The sequence below is a fragment of the Nothoprocta perdicaria genome, unplaced genomic scaffold (assembly GCF_003342845.1).
Source record: "Nothoprocta perdicaria isolate Ctin4 unplaced genomic scaffold, notPer1 scaffold_13, whole genome shotgun sequence".
NCBI lineage: Eukaryota > Metazoa > Chordata > Aves > Tinamiformes > Tinamidae > Nothoprocta > Nothoprocta perdicaria.
Genome location: NW_020454427.1, coordinates 5,019,795 through 5,038,538, shown reverse-complemented (window position 1 = coordinate 5,038,538; position 18,744 = coordinate 5,019,795). Strand labels below are relative to the sequence as shown.

At 46.9% G+C, this 18,744-nt stretch overlaps 1 protein-coding gene across 3 annotated transcripts in view; it reads left to right on the top strand.

Annotated features, from left to right (window-relative positions):
* The window catches only part of MTUS1 (microtubule associated scaffold protein 1), a 77,361-nt gene extending 61,625 nt beyond the window's left edge, over positions 1 to 15,736 (top strand). For all 3 annotated transcript variants that reach the window (XM_026033609.1, XM_026033608.1, XM_026033610.1), the window contains 8 exons: positions 1,389 to 1,455; positions 7,974 to 8,188; positions 8,727 to 8,832; positions 9,763 to 9,836; positions 9,921 to 10,016; positions 12,081 to 12,197; positions 12,881 to 12,978; positions 13,725 to 15,736. In XM_026033609.1, coding sequence (XP_025889394.1) covers positions 1,389 to 1,455; positions 7,974 to 8,188; positions 8,727 to 8,832; positions 9,763 to 9,836; positions 9,921 to 10,016; positions 12,081 to 12,197; positions 12,881 to 12,978; positions 13,725 to 13,941 — 990 coding nt within the window. In that variant the 3' untranslated portion in view covers positions 13,942 to 15,736. The remainder of the gene's footprint in view (positions 1 to 1,388; positions 1,456 to 7,973; positions 8,189 to 8,726; positions 8,833 to 9,762; positions 9,837 to 9,920; positions 10,017 to 12,080; positions 12,198 to 12,880; positions 12,979 to 13,724) is intronic.
* Positions 15,737 to 18,744: the final 3,008 nt, after the last annotated feature.

The following is an 18,744-nucleotide window of genomic DNA, read 5'->3' as shown; positions in this document are numbered from 1 at the left end:
GAAGCAGGTTAATCAGATCTCAGCGTTTCAGCCGTGCAGCGGCAGATGCAAAGGGGACCRCGAGCGGTGGCTGCTCCTTAACTCTCGCCTTCCCTCAGAGCAGTGTGTGTCAGAACTTGGGGGGTGAGCAGGGGGTGCCCTTGCTGGGTGCGGAGGTGCCAGCAGGAGCCTGGGCTCGGTCTGCAGGAGCTGGGATGGAGGCACCGCTGTGTGTTTTTGCTCCATGAGCACCCGGCCGCCTCGGTGCTGCCGGAGCGGCTCGTGTGGTGGCTGCAGGAGGTGGCCTGGTCAGTGCTGGAGGTTGGTGCAGCCCAAGGGCTGAGGGCGCAAGGGGCAGCGAGCGGAGCCTGGCCSCTCGCGGCGGCCGACGTGCGCCTGGGGCTCCTCCTTGCAGCTCGGGGCTCTTCCTTGCAGCTCAGGCCTCCCGTCGTTGCTTCTGGCCCCGCAAGTTAAGAGTGCAGGCTAAAAATAAGCGCCGTTATCCGCGGGGGCGGCGCTGTGGCTGCGCTGACACCCGCGCGCACCCGGATCTCCGYGCTCGCGCCCGGGCTGGCCGCCGGCTCCTAAATGAAGGGCTGTGGCTTTAAGCAGCCGCCGGCCGCCTGTGCCAGTTGCAGGAGCTGCAGGATCGGCTGGGAGCAGGCGGCTGGAGCGGGGTGACCTGCGGGAGCTGCGGGAGCGCGTCCCGGCCACGGCTCCGCGCGCCGCACCATGGGCTGCTCCCCCAGCAGGCTCTGCCTCTACTCCCAGTGCGCCGCGGCCAGGGGAACGGCGGCTCCGCGGAGGGTAACGGCAGCGGCTCCGCGCGGCGCCCGGGGCCTGTCCCGCGCYCAGGGGCCTCCGTGCGGGCCGAGCRGGGGGCTCRGGCTCGGCCGCGGCGCCCACCAGCCTCTCGCCGCTCTGCGGGAGCTGGCGGCCAGCGCGGGAGGAGCGGGCCGGCCGTGTTCGCCTCGGGGCCGGCTGTGTCGTGTTCGGCTCGGGCCGGCTGCGCCTCTCCTGCAGGGACGCTCGGGGTCTCAGCCGAGTTTCTGGCTTGGCGCTCTGTGGGGCGAGCGCCCCACGGCGCTTGCTGCGCTCCCTGCCCCGGGCGCCGTGGGGTCGGTCCGTCCTGCTGGCTGGGCCGCCGCACCCATCGTCAAGTGTGCCATTAATGCCGCCAAGCAGGACTTCRGGTTACAGCGTTATCCTGGAAAACACTGTTCCTTGCTTTAAAGTACAACTTCCTTAACGACAGGGGAACATCTGTGTGTTTGGTAACAGCAGAACTGTTGTGCTATGTGATTCATATCTTGGCCGCCTGCTCCTGCCTGCTGTTTTCCTGYGAGTTAGCTGGGGAAGTGCCCTCTTTGCACCACTACTAACCAAATGCTCATGTTTTCTCTTTGCAGARGGATGACGCACTAAGGCAGCACAAGGAGCTATCCCAAGAGCTGGTTAACCTCCGAGGAGAGCTGGGTGAGGATCTGCTTTCCTCGTTCTAATAAAATGGAGTGAAATGTAGGTCTGGGGGGTGGCTGCTGTCCCGTTGCTGCTGTGGGCTGCACCGAGGGGCCAGCCCCCCATGGCATGTGCCACGGTGCTTCCGGGAGTGCCCGTGTCTCTGGYTCCTAAATCCTCTGTGCTGTTTCTGGAGACCTGTTGGCAAAACCYCCAAAAGCTGTGCCGTGTACTGCACAAAACGGGCACTTCTGCTCTGGTGGCTTGGAGGTGAATGAGTGTGAAATTAGCAGAAGGAAGAGCTATCAGACTAATGAGATGAAATCTTTGGATTCATCCCAGTGGGCAGCTACATTATGAAGCTGAGCTATGAGGTTCAAGGACAGGCTGTGCCAACTGGAAGCTTGGTTTAACTGCGYTGAATGTTAATGTGTGTATCTTGAACTTAAAGCAGCACAATCTGCTGGAGCMCAGCAAGGCTTTGAATTGGAATTGATTGCGCTTGAAAGTGCAGATAACCTTTTATAAAAGCATGCTTAGGATGAGGCTCCTTTAAAAAAATASAATAAGTTTTGAACTGAAGCAATATGTGTGGAGCGGTTTCAGATATGTCATTTATCAGTGGGAAGTGGGAATGTTTGTTTTCACATGCTTCACAAGTTGAGTATGGATGGTCCTGGCCAAGCTTTGGATGTGAGTGCAGGTTTGGTGAGGTGCAGCTGCTGCTTTTGATTTCCAGATTGGTTTTCCAGTCCCTGATTAACCTGGGTATTCCTTGGCAGCTGATGAGCACGGGAAGCTTGGCAGGGGGGTCCCTCACAGCTCCACCAGCTGAGCTTGGCTTCTCTGCTYGTCGCTGTTACTCTAGTCCAACTTGGAGCCTTGCTTTTAAAAGAAGCTTTTKGGGAGCTTTGTTTGCTGGTGTGGGCAGGGAAGGAGCGGAGCGGTGCACGTGGTGCAGGAGGGTCCGTGTGTTTCCTCAGCAGCCGCCCGTGCTTCTGTGCTGCCGCAAAAGGACATCCACGAACCGAGAGTCGTAGCGTGGAAATCAGTTTCTTGTAGTTGTGGCGAACCATGAAATCCAGCTGGTTTAAGCTAGTGAATTGCCCATTGGAGCAATTTTCCAGCAGCCTCCCTGTGCGTTTTCTTCTGTCACCGTGATAACTACACTTGGCCACGTAATAAACAGGAAATYTTACCTTAAGTGATTAGGCCAAAAAGTAGCCAGTGGTTTTTGCTGCCTGTTGCTTCTCAGGATGCCGGGCTCCTGGATGAGCTTCCCAGGAGCTTGCCTAGCTGTGCCCCTGTTCCCAGCCGCTCTGTGGGCTCCTGTCTCGGACACGCGCCGGGCGCTGGGAAGGAAGCGGCGGCAGCCCGTTGGTGCGCAGGGATTGTGAGGGCCGAGGGCCACGGCGGGAGCAGCAGCCCCGTCTGAGGGGCTCCTGGCGTGTCCTGGCTCCGGCAGCACCTCAGCAGCAGCCTCGGCCTCGTCTCCCTTCCCAAGGCTCCAAGCCAAGGTTCCCGTGAAGCATCTGCCTCCGTTTTACCTTTGTTATCTTCAACTTTATCTTGATCTTCATGCTGTTCCCATGTCTTCACGGCATCCCACGTCTAGCCTATCCAGACGTCTCTCCCCAGCACATGTGAGGCGATGGAGTTAATCAGAATCCCAGAATGGTTGAGGTTGGAAGGGACCTCTAGAGATCACCTAGTCCAACGCCCTGCTCCTSCAGGGACACCCAGAGCACGGGAGCACGGGGCAGCATCCAGGTGGGGTTTGAAGACCTYCAGAGAAGGAGACTCCACAACCTGCCTGGGCAGCCTGTTTCCAGAAGGAATAAAACAATCCAAATCTTCAACCTGAAGTTTTTCTTAACAACAAGAGCCAACCCTCACTTAGCCGGGCATAAGAACAGAACTCTGGGCCTTAGTCTAAGCTGCAGATCAGCTGTGCATAGCTGCACGTGCTCATGGGCTTTCTGCCGTCCCTGCAGAAGAGGGGTACATCTGTTACATCTGCCCATCACTAGGTGGGTGCCGCTGAACTTGCTCCGTGGGGCCTCTGGCAGTGTCGGGAGCCGCACGTGCCGGTTGGCACCACGTGCAGCCGGTGCGGAGCCGCGGGCGCCCGTTGTGCGTGCGGAGCCCCGGCCGTCCCTAGAGCATCCGCGCCCCGGCAAGGGGAACCCGCTCTTTCCAGAACTCAGCTGCGATACCTAAGCCTAGAAGCTTTGGAYATGACTGCTGTTGTCCTGGGAAGCTGGAGCAGATACAAAGGCTCCATTTGTCTCCTCTTTCTTTTCTTATTAATATATAAGCTACTGCACCGGATCTTTAGCTGCCTGTTTAATGAGGTTGGTAGGAATGGCGAGGGCTGCGCGTTTCCTTCAGAGGCAAAGGCCTGGCTCTGGAATTGCCCTGGAGGCGGTTTCAGAGCCCACGCGCCGCCCCGGGGCAGGTGCTGGCCCCTGCGCAGGGCCGGGCGCCYGCACCCATCCCCTGCCGCCTCCCGCTTCGCCTCCGGGGCCAGCTGCACCAGAAAGCTCCCTCAGAAAGGCCCTTTGTTCCCTTCSTTAATAGGTGACTTTTCAAGTGCTTCGTAGGCTGGGATAAGAAGATGGAAGGATGGAGCGAATGTGATCAGGTTTTCAGGTTATGATGATATTCAAGAAAGCTTAACTGATGGAAAGGTCTGTTTGCTATTCCTGTGAGGAAGAGTTCCCTTTCCCAGAGATCAGGCTCTTCCTTGGATTGAGCTGTRTGTGCCACCCTATACCTTAGGGCATGCTCTCACTTCAGCATGCCCAAGAGGAGGAAGATGAAATACGACCCTACCACTAATCCCAAAWGTGAGGTCCAGAGGAGCCTAGTGATAAAAATGATCGGGCAGAAGAAATTCCAACATAGAGAATCTGCCAAAACCATGAGTATAGTATTAGATTAAACATATATATCTGTAAGGAGCTTGTATGGCTCCAGCAGGCTTACAAAGGAGCCTATGCATAAATCTTCCAGTGTKGAATATAAAGTTGGAGCAATAAAATATTGCACACGTCAACAGAATACCACRTTAAAATACTCCTTGTTTTAACGCTTACTGCTTTTCCACACCCCTAAACATATTAAAACGCTGCTAGCTGTAGTGCACTGTGCATCAGAAGTGGACTGGACAAACTAAGATATTTTTCTTAGGTCACAGCTAGACCAGGCTAGACAATTTTATAAAGAAAATTTGTTTTGAAAATAATTTTTAGTAAGAAAAATCCCGGCTGTTTGCTCACGTTGGAGCCGTGGCTCTGGTGGCCTTTTGGGGAGCAGAACCCACGTAGCGCTGGCGGGAAGCGGGCGCCGGGGCTTCGGGACAGGTTGCGCGGTCGCGGGCGGCTGCCGCCTGGCCGGTTACGTCGCTCCTTACGGCTCTGCTACGTGGAAAGCTCCGCCGTGAGAGGCACGAGGCTGCAGGGGCTGCTTAATAATTAACCAACAGTATTAATCTGTTAGGAACGGCATTCCTGATAGGAAGCTATCCTGMTGCTCAGTTTCAGAAGTTTGCTGTGATTGCCAGAGGTTTTGCCCCAAAAGAGTTAAATTCTTCCTTTATGATATATTAAGTGTTAGGCAGCCTAAAAACAGGGATGAAACCTGTCCTTGTTGTTACTAAAACAGAGTATGAGAAAGTTATTTGACTGGCTGGGACAATCAAGTGAGACAAACCATTAGTGGTCTTGAAGTAAATGCTGCCAAGTGTAGCATCCCTGCCATTCATCAGTATCCTGAGAGCTTAAAACTCTTCATGTTACAGATGGCCTTGAAACCACTTAATGGGTAAGTGGCCAGTGCTTCTCCTGAGCTGTTTGTTTCTTCCTGTTTGGGTCTCCCATGCAGTTGGAGGATCCACAGGGGAACACGTAGAGGAGTGGGAGCACCAGGATGCGCAGACACTCGGGACCAGTTGGATGAGTGCTGGGACGTGTGTGTGTGTGTGTGTGTGTGTGTGTGTGTGTGTGTGTGTGTGTGTGACAGACCCCTCTGCTCCTGCTTTTGAAGCTTTGAAGCTCCTCGCTTGTAACCCTCTCTTAGTTTGAATCGTCCTTGGCTCTGGTTCGGTCCGTCTCAAGTTTGGCACCGTCCCCTTGCTGTGGCTGTGCGGCCAGTTTGAGCATTTATTTGCCTTTTATTCCTGGCTYGTCCCCAAGGCACCATGAGGTCACTGCTGTTGCTCCTGGTGGAGGTGGATGGGCAGTGCTGGCTGCACATGTGAGGCTCCTGTGTGGGGACAGGCACTGCAGCTCCGCCGGCCGGAGCGGCGTCGGGATCGGCCTTCTCCGGGGCAGCCCCGGCAGTGCCCTGTGCAGGGAGCTCCTGCCAGGGCCCCTCGGGACACTCCGCAGTGTCCTGCTGGGATCGGGCACACAGGCTGCAGGGCAGCTCTTGAAGGCCGGCACTGCTGCCTGCACCTTCCAGCACAGGTTTTAAGCTGGGTTTTATTTGTCTTCGCATAGATCTGACTTGCAAACTGGCCAAACAAGAACTAGCACGACTGTGTCCTTTAGTAAAGGAGTGGTGTGTTGTTTGACTTAGCTGTTCTGTAAAATGTTAGGCAGCACCTCAAACGCTGCATACTTGGCCGCCTGACCTTAAAGGTAAAAATGATAGAAGGCAAAGTCTTTCAGACAGAGGCAAAGAGACTCTGGCCTCACACACGAAGAATCAGATGACTGATTTCCTTTTAAAGGAATTGGGTCGCTTAAAGTGTTTGTGCTACAGTCAGTTCAGAGGAGGCAAGTGAGCACCTGATGGCTTCTCAGCAAGTCACCCCTGAGCGCTGTGTGTGAGCGGTCAGTGCTGCAGGCGACTGTAACAGCCTGTTTGCTTCTCTGCCTTTGCTTTCTAACATAAAGCCCCTTGTCCCACAGTGATCCCTTTTCCCCCAGAACATCGCAGTGCAAAACCTGGATCAACARCTTTGCACCAGTGTGCTGTGGTAGAATTGGGAATGCTAATGTTTTATTTTCTAAAGGAAACAGTTATTGTTGGAGTTGAATGAGGGAACAAAGAAAGCGTAATAGAAACCTCACTTGTTGGTGCCCACCCTCTGTCTCCGTACAGAAAGCCGTGATGGAGCCGAGCTTGCGGGGACTGTKCTGGTCTGCTTTTGTTGAGGTTTTAGCTGCGTTGTTGCCTGCCAAGGCACGAACCGCTCTGTCCAAAACTGTCCCCCCGGCAGCCTTTGGAGCAGAACCAGCACAAACCTCGGCCTCTGCAGCTAGTGCAGGTAGCTGCTYGTGAAAGCTGGTTTTCAAGCTGTTTTTCACGTGGTGCATCCTGCTCTTTCACACTTGGTAGKGCAGGTTCCAGGTGATCTGCCATAAAGCCAAGACTTGGGTACAGTTTCTCAAGTCAGAGAGCAAGTAGCTTGTGCCCAGTTACTTGCTCTTGACGAGCTTCAGCCAAGTGGGAATCTGGCCAGCAGGTAGTTTGGGGCAGCAAAGATTGGGCAATCTGTGCGTGAAGGTTTTGTAGCGTGTGTATCGTAAGGCTTAGACAGAGCTGTGCTAAGGATTTCCTGTGTTGCCTGTACGTGAACCTCATGAATCTTGCCATGCTTTTATATAGAGTTTAAATGGACGCTGTTCAGGCACTCTGCCAAGCAGCTATGAAGTGCTTGTGTGTATGGCTTCTCCTGCTGTATCTAATCCAAGATCAGATTAACATTCCAGTTATTTTTCTCTTACATATATATTGGCTAATCTGTTTATTTTAAAGTAGAGGCGAGATATAAGCAATTTACTTATGGTATTCAATGGCCGTGACTTCTGTTTCACCTTGCTGCTGGCTCCTGGGTGCAGCTGGAACTGTGCGAGACGTTTGTTTGCAGCTCCGTTAGCAGTAGAAAAATGACTGCCTTAAGACCCTTCTGGATGGAGTTGTGGATATTGCATTTTCCTTTTTTCTCCCCACACTGTGCTTTGCCTGAATCTATCCCACATCTCGTGCATTTCAGTGCGCTGGGGCTCCGCGTGCTCCTGGTGCATTCCAGGTTGGYGCTTGGGTGTTGGTGTCTCCCAATCTCCCCGTGAGGCGGGAGCTGCCCGCTGAATGGATGGGCTCCGGGGCAAGAGGCCTCTCCACTCTTTGCTGTATAAACCACTTAGCTAAATTGAAGTACTCTGAGAAATCCACTACTGAGATGGGATCAAATTAGGTGAAGCAGTAAATCCAATTACCTTTTTTATTAGAGCACTCCAGTGTCTCCAGTGAGACATTCATTGATGCATCTTTTATATCATGACACACTGGCACACTCGTGTTCTTTATATGGGTTCCTCATGTAACTCTAGATTCAAATAACGCTCTGCCTGAGAAGTGTTGAACTGCAGATTCAGTATTTTTATGAATATCTTAGAGTATTTTTTAATAGGGAGGAAGCATTCATTTATATATAAATCAGATTTGTATAATGCTGTTGTGCAGAGTGTCATCTCTAATGCCTGGGTCAAAGGCTAAATGTGAATCGATTACTTTCTTTTCTTCAGTAACCACTTCAGCAGCTTGTGAGAAATTGGAGAGAGACAGAAATGAGCTGCAAGCTGCTTATGAAGGATTTGTGCAGAAGTTAAATCAGCAGCACCACAAGGATTTAGCTGAGCTRGAGGAGAGGCTTAAACAGTTCTACACTGCAGAATGTGAGAAACTCCAAAGCATCTGCATTGAAGAAGCTGAGAAATACAAAGCACAGCTCCAAGAGCAGGTAGGTCTGTGACACTTGAAGTAGAAATGTTCCCTAGTAATTGCTTCCTGTTGCAATGACCCTTCAACCAGTCCAGATTTTTGCTAATGATGCAACTTTGTTGCTTCATCTAATCTGAAACTGCATTTTATTGCAACTGTAAAAAGTTCCTGCACTGAGCTCTCCAAATATTGATGTTAAACATGGTGCAGGTTCTTGATGTCCTGCAGACTCCTGCAGATGACCTTTGGAGCTCCCCTGGAAACTTGTGTCACCTTGAGCTTTAGGAATTATAAAAAGGCATCTGGCCAGGGACCTTTCTCTGCAACAATTCTGAAGCTGGTGCCTCAACCTGTTGGTATCAGTAAACTGTAAGGCTCCCCTCCCAGAGTGCTGAATGTSACGGAGCTTCTCACCTTTTATACTACCTTTAAGTGCTTTCTAGACTATCYAAAACGTGCACTCAAACTGCTGCCACAGGGCTGTGGTCATAMTGCTTCTTTAAACGTCAATTAACTTCATATGCTGCAGAGGAGGAAATCACCTTCTCATATTGCAGGTGGACAATTTGAACGTCACGCATGAAAACTTTAAGCTGGAACTTGAAAGCAGCCACTCGGAAAAAGTAGAGGAGCTAAAAAAGGAATATGAGTCGTCTTTTTCAGGCAAGTAGTTTGTACTGAGTTCTGCTAGTTCTAAATATAATAATTTGACTTCGGCAGTATATCTGCTTATTTGTTCTTGACAATCAGCTATGTTTAATAACACTGTCAAAATTCCCTCTTTTGGAACAGGATAAAGCTTATTTTACATTCAGAAATGATTGCAGTTCTCTCATAATTGAATGAAACCTTCAGAACACTTTAAGATGGGATTTCATTTCTTCTTTCAGTAAAAGATACGTCTAAATTGCAGACTACTTAAATCACAGAGTAACAAGTAAATTCTTTTCATAAAGAGCACCCCAGAATTGAAACCCAGGGCTCTGCACTTCCCAATTAAATGGGCATRTTTCCTGAGTTGAGAAACACTGCACGCTGCTTGCGCTGTACTGGGTGACGGCTGGTTTTTCAGGGCAGGGGTGAGGGCTCCGTTCTTAATGTCTTGGYATCTGAATCGACTGAAGAGGTTTCTCTCCCCTGCCCTACTCTGCTGGATAACCCAGTTTCTCATGAGACTTTTGCCCCGTTACAACTGGTGACGCTTCCCCTGCAATCTAGAAGCYGTGTCTTCTGTGTGACATCTCCGAAGTGTGAATGAGTGTAGAGGTGAAATGTGTTTATAGAAGCTTTGGGAAAGACAATTTCAATTTGTTTCTCCTTTAAGAAACTTGTTTTTGCCATGGGTTTCTCTTGAGTTTCCTGTGTGCAGTTCCTCTGTTTGAATTCTTTCAAACTTGACAGTTAATGGAAAAGGTTTGTGCAAGGGGATGAGCAACAAATCTGAACCAGCAATAAATCAGATACTTTGTATGTCCATATTGCGTGAAGTGGTTAGGATGTGTTCTTTCCATGCTTTGTGTAAATGCATGTCTATATTTTTCTCTTTTCACGGCTTCCCCAGTATTAAAACTCCTCAAAAACAATTTGTTTCAGAGCTCAGGAACGCCCACGAGTGTGAAAGGAAGTCACTGCAGGATTCCTTTAAGGAGAAGCAGGAGTTGCTGGAGGTGCGTTAAGACGTTGGCAACAGTGTAAAACCTGCAGGGTGTTTGGAGATACAAATCTAACTATACCATATCTTTTCATTTCAGAAAAAGATTGATGAATTAAAATGTGAAAATTACTCTCTAAACGAGAAGTTGCGATCAGAAGAGCAAAAACACATAGCCAAAGAAAAAGCCYCTCTGGTAAGTCCTGGTCCTCACAGGTGAAGCAGATGAAGTCTTGTGGGCCTGTGGTCATTTTTGGGGTGGAGGTGGAAGGGCAGCAGGGTTCCTGTGCGATATGGAAGGTTTCCAGTCCTTGGGAGTGACAGCGTGTGCAGTCAGTGCCGGGAACAAGCCCAAAAATTAGTGCGTGTTGCCCAGAGGCTTCCACCTCAGCTAGGTCACAGTGCACAGAGCAGCACGTCCTCCATYTGCATCACGGGTAACTCATGAGCAGAGCTGGCTGCTATGTAACGGTCTCGTTTGCTTTCCAAGAATGACAGGCAGTTGTCTTTGGGAATTTATAGAAGGATTTATAAGTTAGTGTGGTTAGAACATCCAGAGAAATTACTTGCTACTAAGATRTTATTGCAGCCACAGCCTTGCTTCTGTTTCAACATCCACCTTGCTTGTGAGCTGCAGGGCACGGGTGCTGACTAGTATTTGCTTAACTGACTTTGCTGCCAGAAATACTCCTSGAGCACTAGAGCGTCGTATAGGTGTTTCTAATGGTAACATTAACAAAGCTGTTAACGAACTTGACCCAGTTCAGTGTTTCTAGGCTTAGGTAATAGGAAAGCCTCGGCATAACACAGTGCTGTAGATGGTCAACAGATGCTTTAAAAGTGCCCTAATCAGGGGAGGAAATTCACTGTATTTGAGCCTGCAATGTATGTTTTTTCCAAACTGATTCCTGCCCGTTGCTGGTGAACCCTTGAGATAGGCTTCTTTGCCTCTCTTCCCATGGTGGCTGCTGCTGCTGTGAGGCCTCTGGAACTAAGACTGTATGCGGAGGTTGCTCCATGCACTGGAGGGGACTGAGGAAAAGCCCCTTTGTCCTTCCAGACTGAGCTTCAAATATTGCTAAATCAGCACCTCTTACCCAACTGCAAAYACCCTCCCATCCTCAGAGGGGGACTCAGTGGAAGGCAACTTCATAAGCTCCAGGCTTTTCTGTGGAAAAAGCTTAATGCAACCCAGTAGATACTTCTATGCTACATACAAATTCGGCATGATAAGAAATTTTTATTAGATAAAACTGAAGAGTTAAAAATATACTTCTGCCTTTAAAAGTCTGAGTAGTGTCACTTTATATTTCTGTAGAGTTGTGTGTTTTTTTCCCCTCCCCTTTGTAAAAATCTTACCTAGACGTTTCAATYTTTGCCTAACATGAAGTCAGATATAATGAATAACATGGTAGAGGAYGTGTAACTTTAAAAGTAAAATTAACTATTGGGGGCATAGGAGTAAATTTTAAAAAATCTTCCCGCAGCTCCTGAATTCTGTTGTGTAAAGGTTAAAAAGGAAGTGCAAACCTACAGTTTCTTTGCCTCTCTGGACACCGCAGCATTTCCACACACAAACTTGTGTTTAAAAGTAGGAAGTGAAAATGAATCCCAAATGCCAGAGCCCCTTGCGAGGTGCAGGAGAAGGAAACGCGCGGTTGCATTGGCTGCGTGTGGCCTCACTCGTGTCCTCGCTGCGCAGCGCTCTGACACCGGTGACACCCCCAAAACTGCTGCTGGCTCCTCTGCTGCTCTGGCAGGGCAGCTCTTGCTCAACTCGGCACGCCGGGAGTCTTACCTGAACAGCCCAAGACAAGGCCTGCTTGTTCTTGAAGATGGCCCTAGTCGCACAACGCGCTTAATCAGTGACAGCCTTTTGTTTCTGTTCCGCTGCTGCAGCCTGCAATGGGTTGAAATGAGCTTGGGTTTTCTTCTCCTTGCCCTGGCAAGAGCCTTTGGGAATACCCCAAAATGAGATCTGCTGTGACAGCACAAGGGCCTCTAGATTCATAGGGGTATTTGCCTCTCTTTCCTCCAAATTCTGGGTGCTTTCTTCTAAGGAAAGCTGCAACTATGCTAAATATCTGTCTGCTTTTTTAATTACTTAAATTTTAATAACTGTCTAGCTTGATTTCACTTCTTAGAACAAGTAACTCTCATTGCCACRTTTATCTTCTTTCTCTCTCCTTCAATAGCAGAAAAATATCTAAATTGTTCCTGAAATTCAGGCTAATAAGCAAATTTTGTGGAAATCTTTCAGAAAAACCCGCAGCTTATGTATCTGGAGCAGGAACTGGAAAGTTTGAAAGCCGTTCTGGAGATCAAGAATGAGAAACTACATCAGCAGGATATAAAGCTAATGAAGATGGAAAAACTGGTGAGTTTCCCTTGGGGTCTGGCAGTCACTATTGGGTTATAATAGAGGGGGGGAAGGGAATTACCAGATGCTGTAAATAAATAACCTTTCAACCCTTCAGCCTCTAAGACAACTACTGTAGCTGACAGCACAGGCCATTGTGGGGCTCTTCCCCATCTCTCCTTTTCTGACTATGTCTTTCCTGCCTAAAGATTGCAAGTTTAAAAACCTTTGGAAAGTCAATCATTTAATCACTGTTTTTCCTTAACGTTTGAAAATACCTTGCAGTAACAAAGTGAAATGAGGAGAGCAGCAAGGAGAGCTGATTACACAGGGGAGCTATCAAATTTGTCACTTATTTGTTATCCAAGAAAAACTGTTGTGCACAACTCCTGTGAAAATGCTGTTAGTACCTAGCGTGTGAATTAGCAGATATCTCACCCAGGTTTTTGCTGGTATTTATTCAGGGGCATGTGCCAGTGTTAGGCAAGAGTTAAATCAATACACCTGTTTCTTGCTAGAGAATATAAAATGTAGCAGCAGGTCAGTCTTGCATTACCCAGAGTTTACTCTGTTTATTTTTGCATTTATTGTAATGAGGTTTGCAAACTCGAGAGTGTGCGTGTGTTATCCTATAATTCAGTCAATGGCCTGATGCGTGTATGTTTGGATTTTATTTTAATCTGTGACATTATTTTGGAAAGGTGGAAAACAATGCCATCTTAATGGATAAACTGAAGAAGTTTCAGCAAGAAAATGAAGAGTTAAAAGCTCGAATGGACAAACACATGGAACTTTCAAGGTGAAAAATATCTAGGGGTTACAGATATTTGAGGAGAAAATCTCCTGGTGATTGGGAGGGAGGAGAATAAAGTAAATATTTTGACCAGGATTAGCAACTAGGTTTTGGTACAAGTCCTTAAAAAGAATACAGCTTCCTTCCCCCCACATCTGGGCAAATCTGCATTATGTTATAGAAACAAAAAAGGGAACAGACTTCAAGGAGTTAAGTGTTCTTACTCTTCTTCCATGCTCCAAAACAGTATTTCAGTGAACAGAAAGCAACTTGGGAATATCATCCTAAAATAGATTGTTACAGTGTCTTTCAATATAGCTGGTTTGGGAGAGAGGCTTGGCTTTAATTTTTAACTGTTTCAATTTAGTGATTTGTCCTCAATTTTACATTGTATTGTAGAAGTGTATTTTAGTTAGTGGGTCTTAGCTTTTCACATCATCTATTGTTTGAAGCTGAGAGGCTCCAGGTTGGCATCTGTCACCCTAAGTAGGCCCAGGAACACTTTTCAGATGCCTTTTTTTCTTTTTTCCCCCCCCATCTTTCCTGATCTTGAGGAATGCTTCTTATTAGGACTCTTCTTCTCTCTCTCCACATTATAGTCAACAAGCATGAGAACATACCAGATCCTAGCTGCAAGCAAAGAGTTCTAGACAAAAAAAAAAGAAAAAGTTTCTCAAAAAGCTCTGTTTCAAAGTTATAATGTAACCTCCAACCTGTACTGTGTGCACTGATGCAAATTGGTTTTTTTGCAGGCAACTTTCTACCGAGCAAGCCGTTTTACAGGAGTCACTGGAAAAGGAATCCAAAGTCAACAAACGCCTGTCAATGGAGAATGAAGAGCTCCTGTGGAAACTGCACAATGGTGATCTATGCAGCCCCAGAAAACTGTCACCCAGTTCCCCATCGGTGCCTCTCCAGTCGCCACGAAACTCCGGGAACTTCTCTAGTCCTGCAGTATCCCCAAGATGACATCTCCTGAGATGAGCAGGCAACTGCATTTCACTTGCGATCTGCAGAACTGATCCTAACTGTAATCCCAGGACCGAGAGCTATATTAGCTGATCTGATGACTAAATGTAACTGGAAACTACTTGGTGCAGAAACAGCGATGAAAGATGGACTGTGGGAGTAAGATGCTTGTGTTGCTCCTCCCTAAGACTTAACTATGACCTCTATGGACACTGTTGCACAAAGCACTTATGGAGCAAGGAAAGTCTTGTTCATTGCCTTTCACCTAACTATAAGGAGAAGCTCAGGGGCTTAGCGATGAAGATCACAACATTTATAATATGTTCCTTATCACAGACACTTTTATAAGGCTGTGTGTATGCGTGTGTGCTGTGAATGGAATGGATGTAACACACTGTGTGTGTGTGTGTGTGTGTCTAATGCTGCCTTCTTTGCTGTGTATGTAATAAAGGACAAAAGCTGAAGACTCTACATTGACACGTCCTTCCTTAATAACCTTGTCAGTATGCATGCTTCTAGCAGAGTGCACGAGGAGCTGCCCTTAGTGCTGCAGGGCACTTGCCTTGTCTTTCTGCTCTCAGTGCCGTACAAGAATGGCATGAAAAGCTTTGTCCGTTGACTTGCTAGTAGCCTACTTTAGTATGCAATTTTAAATGACTTTTAAAAACCAAACTATTGCAGCCATATTGTGCATGGATTACTTGTCTAATATCCATACACAACTATCAGCTCTTATGAGACTCTTTTGTGGGACACAGTTGATGATGTCTGTTCAGTCAGCAGTTCATAGAATTAGAACCAGGGCTGCCTTGGAGGCCAGACCTTGCAGTGTGTATTGGTCTGGTTACAGGTGTAGATGCCCAGACCTAGCCTTTTACCTGCTGAAAGGAATCTCCTTTTCCAGGGACAGGGCCTCCCCTGCAGAGGCTGTCTGCTGAGGGAACGCTGTGCGAGTTGGAAAGCCAAAAAGGGAGAAGAGGTAGTAATTGTCCTTATGTGTGTTCTGAGGTGTCACAAAAGATCTTACATAATTTGTGAATACAGCTTCATTAGCTGGTGAAAACCTTTTACTCTTCAAATATTTGTATTTTTATTAGCATTGATCAAGATTGGCTAAATCCCTCTGAACAATAAGATGGGTGCAGAGAACTTACCRCTTTTTGCCATGTTTTTTCCCATTGACTGCAGAAGATCAATCTTTTGCCGTTCATCAAAAGATCCTGTAAATTATTAAAAAGGACAAAAAAGCTGTCCCCACTGTTTAAGCTGGAGGATAAGCATGTCAGCATTTCATGGGAAGTTTTATGCTCTGCTTCCAGTTTAAATAAGGTAATTGCAAAGACTCGACACTCCCTTGATCAGATCTGAGATCTCTGTGTGGTATCTACTAAACACAGGATCAACTTCCAAGTGCTATTGCAAAGCTCCATCAATGCTGACAGTAGCTTGACTTTTAAAGTACCATGAAACAATTTTCCTGACCACAGCTCTACTACTGTTTAGCTAATGCTGTTACTTAGCTATACAGTTAACTGCTTTGCAACATAGTATCTTCCCTGTCCTTCCATGTGTTTTCCACTAGCTTGAGAGCCTTGAGTTAATGGAATGGAAAAAAATTAGGGAACTGACCTGGACAAGCCCTTCAAACCATCTTATTCAAGACTTGAAAAATCTTGGCACTTCACTGAGGAAACAGATGTACAGACAGGACTCTTAACAGTACTTGTTCTGTAAGTAAACTTGTAATATACTTAAATGCAACTATTTAATCATTAAATTTACTTAATTTTTACATAGTGTACAATGATAGGTGCCATTTTGATGGACCATGTTACCCTGTCCCCTTTAAGGCACTGTACATGCATCTGCTAGTGGTGTCAGGACTTGATTTGTTTGCTAAGGGTTTCCAATTCAATGATGAAAATTCTGTGGGCTGAAACTTGGCTTAAAGCATATCTTGGAACATTCTGCTTTTCTATGGTCATAGAGATTTGATCACATGTATTTGAGCTGAATCCTTAAAATAAACTTTTTGTACTGCTTATTTTTTTTTTCCTGCTTGTATTAGTCAAATGCTCTTTAATCTAAAGAGACCTTTTTCCAATGTCTCTTCAGCGCAGGAGAGCAGCAATAGTAAACTGCTGACCTACTGCAACTTTTAGCCTTACTGGTCTAAGACAGACAGAAGCTGGATAGGGTTTGTTTAKGGGGATTACTGGTTCTGGGAATCCTGAGGGTTGTTCTGAAGAAAAGGTGGAGAAAACATCACAAAATCATACAGTAAGCAAATACGTGACTGCCTTGGCATTCATGTAGGGAGTTGAGAAGATGTGCAATAACTATATTTCTCATCTTTCTGCAAGTAGTTGAACTACATGATGTGGCAAAGAGTGTTGAAAACTCACACACTCAAGGCTGGAAGGAACCTCTAGAGCTCAGTCCAGGCCCCTCTTCCCTTTACAAAGTGTAAACTCACCTTACTAAAATTAGAATTTGAAGTGTGATCTTTTTCTATGAGAAAAGCCACAAACTTCAGTCATCTAAAAGGCACAGAAGTAGGATTAAGTGTTGTCTAGTATTAAGAACAGTTGTGCTATGAGTGTCACAACCCAGCAAGAGCCCTGCAAGTGCCTAAAAATCAAGTACAGTGAGACCTTTCGGGTAAGGAGGAAGGGCAAAAGCTTTTTTTTTTAAATAGTGTTCAGCTGGAAAAAAAGGAGGAAAAAAAAAAGGGGGGGAATGGGGGAAAAAAAACCCCAAACCATAATCTGTATGTTTGTGGTCATAGATTGTGGAAGGCTGGGGAAATGAGATCTCAGTTAACAATACATGGAACTACCTACCTCTAAACTTCTTAGAAATAAAATTAGTAATGCTCTTGAAAAGCAATGAAGCTGTAAAAAAAAAAAAAAAAAAGCTGGAAACTTGTTGCACTATAGAAGTATTCCAAAGGTGTTAGTGTTAGCTTGGCACTTATACTCTAGTCAGATACTAGTACTGCCCTAATGATAGGTCTGAAAGGAAGTTTACAGGGGGATTTGCACGTGCAGAGTAGTTTGTAGTCTTTCAAACTAATCTATAATGTGGTCTTGCAAGGTTAGTGTAACTTCAGTATTCTGTTCTCAAGGCTCGTTCATCAATTACGTGATTTAATGTAATCTTCAATTACAGTAAAAGCCGAGATGAATCATTTCCATGTGCAAACTGAAGTTTTTAAGTTTATGACAAACAGTGAAGACCCTGGCATGTAAATGGCTCTGCAGCTCAGCAGGAAATGCCTTTCAGCCAGCAGGCAGCCATTGACTCTGGAACTACAGCTGTCTAACACCCAGGAAATCCTTTAGGGCTGGGCTGAGTTAGAACACTTATCAGAAATTTGCAATAATCAAACCCCTGTGATTAAGGCAGCAGCAATACACCCAAGGTATTTGTTTCTTGCATTCACAAAGAAGTGACATGCAGAAGTAGGAAAAAAACAATACTAGTTAACTTAGGCATGTGACTGGGACAGAGCATTCAGATTTCTTGCCTCAAGCTTCAGGGGTTTTTTTACCCTACATCACTATTAATTTTTGTAGTATCTGCATGTATTTGCACTGAGGCGAGAACAAGCAGCCCTGCCTGCGAGGCTCTTGATGGTTCCTGAACCATACTCTTAGTTTGCAAAGATGAGGATTATGTTGCTGCTTGCAGAGGGGGGAAAAAAGAAATGCAAAAAACAAACAAACAAACAAACAAAACCTCCCCTGAGAATGCAGTTTCAAAAAGTGTGTGTATAGGTGACCCTTAAACTGCAGGGAGACTACAGGAATGATGCACAAGTGCATTCACTTTGTCTTTTCCTCTTCTGCCAACCTATCTTCAAGGAAGTGATGCTACCCCAGGAACAGCAGTGGTGCTGAACAAGCTGGAACAGGTGGCACCATCTTCTAGCTGTTAGATATTTTAAAGACTCTAATTGTTCAATTAGAKACTCAAAATACTTTGAAACTTAAGAAGTTGGCACAGCTCCTGCACATCAAAGGAAAAGCACTATGCTGATAAATGAAAATACTGAAATTTAATAAACAGATGGTACTGCCTTATCCAGAAACCCAGGGCTTGTAGGAGTTACTTCTGTCAGATTAAAGTCTCGCCCAGAGAAAAGTGGTAGGGAGTCCTTATTCAGTTATTATATGAAACCATGTCTCACCTGTACAGTCCTTCGGGTAACAGTGCAGTATGTTTGTTAACCAGCTCTCTGAAAGTTGAACAAGGGGCTGCCTCTGGTGTTCTATGATGGGCCCATTGCTATGCCTAACATCTAAGTTTTTTTTTTTTTTAAGGCCAAAAGTATTTCTGGGATCGAAGATGCAGGAACATAAAACAGTAATGTTAAACAGGCTTGTTAAATTCTATTTTTGGCTACACTGCTACGTTACTGAATTATGATAAGCTGCCATTTTTACATGAGCAGTACTTCCTTAAGCTCACCCCTCACAGTTGCATCACCTTGAGCAAAGGGCTCAGCCCAGGGCTGGGCTGGGCGCGAGGCGCTGCCCTCCGCCCCGGCTCCTGCTGCACGCGCAGTAGCTGGGCTCTGTTTCCCCTCAACGTGGCTCCTGCCACCGCTGTTGTCCCGTAGCCCTGCGCTGCTGAGCACCTCTGTACTGCAGGGGTGGATGCTGCCTTGAGCCTGAGGGAAGAAAAAAAACCACAAAACCCTTGCTGTAGTATCAGGGAGCGCTGGGATTGTCAAGGTCTTACCTTTTCTCGAGGAAGCCCTTCCTTGTACTGGGAACTGAATCCAGGGTGAGGGAGGCA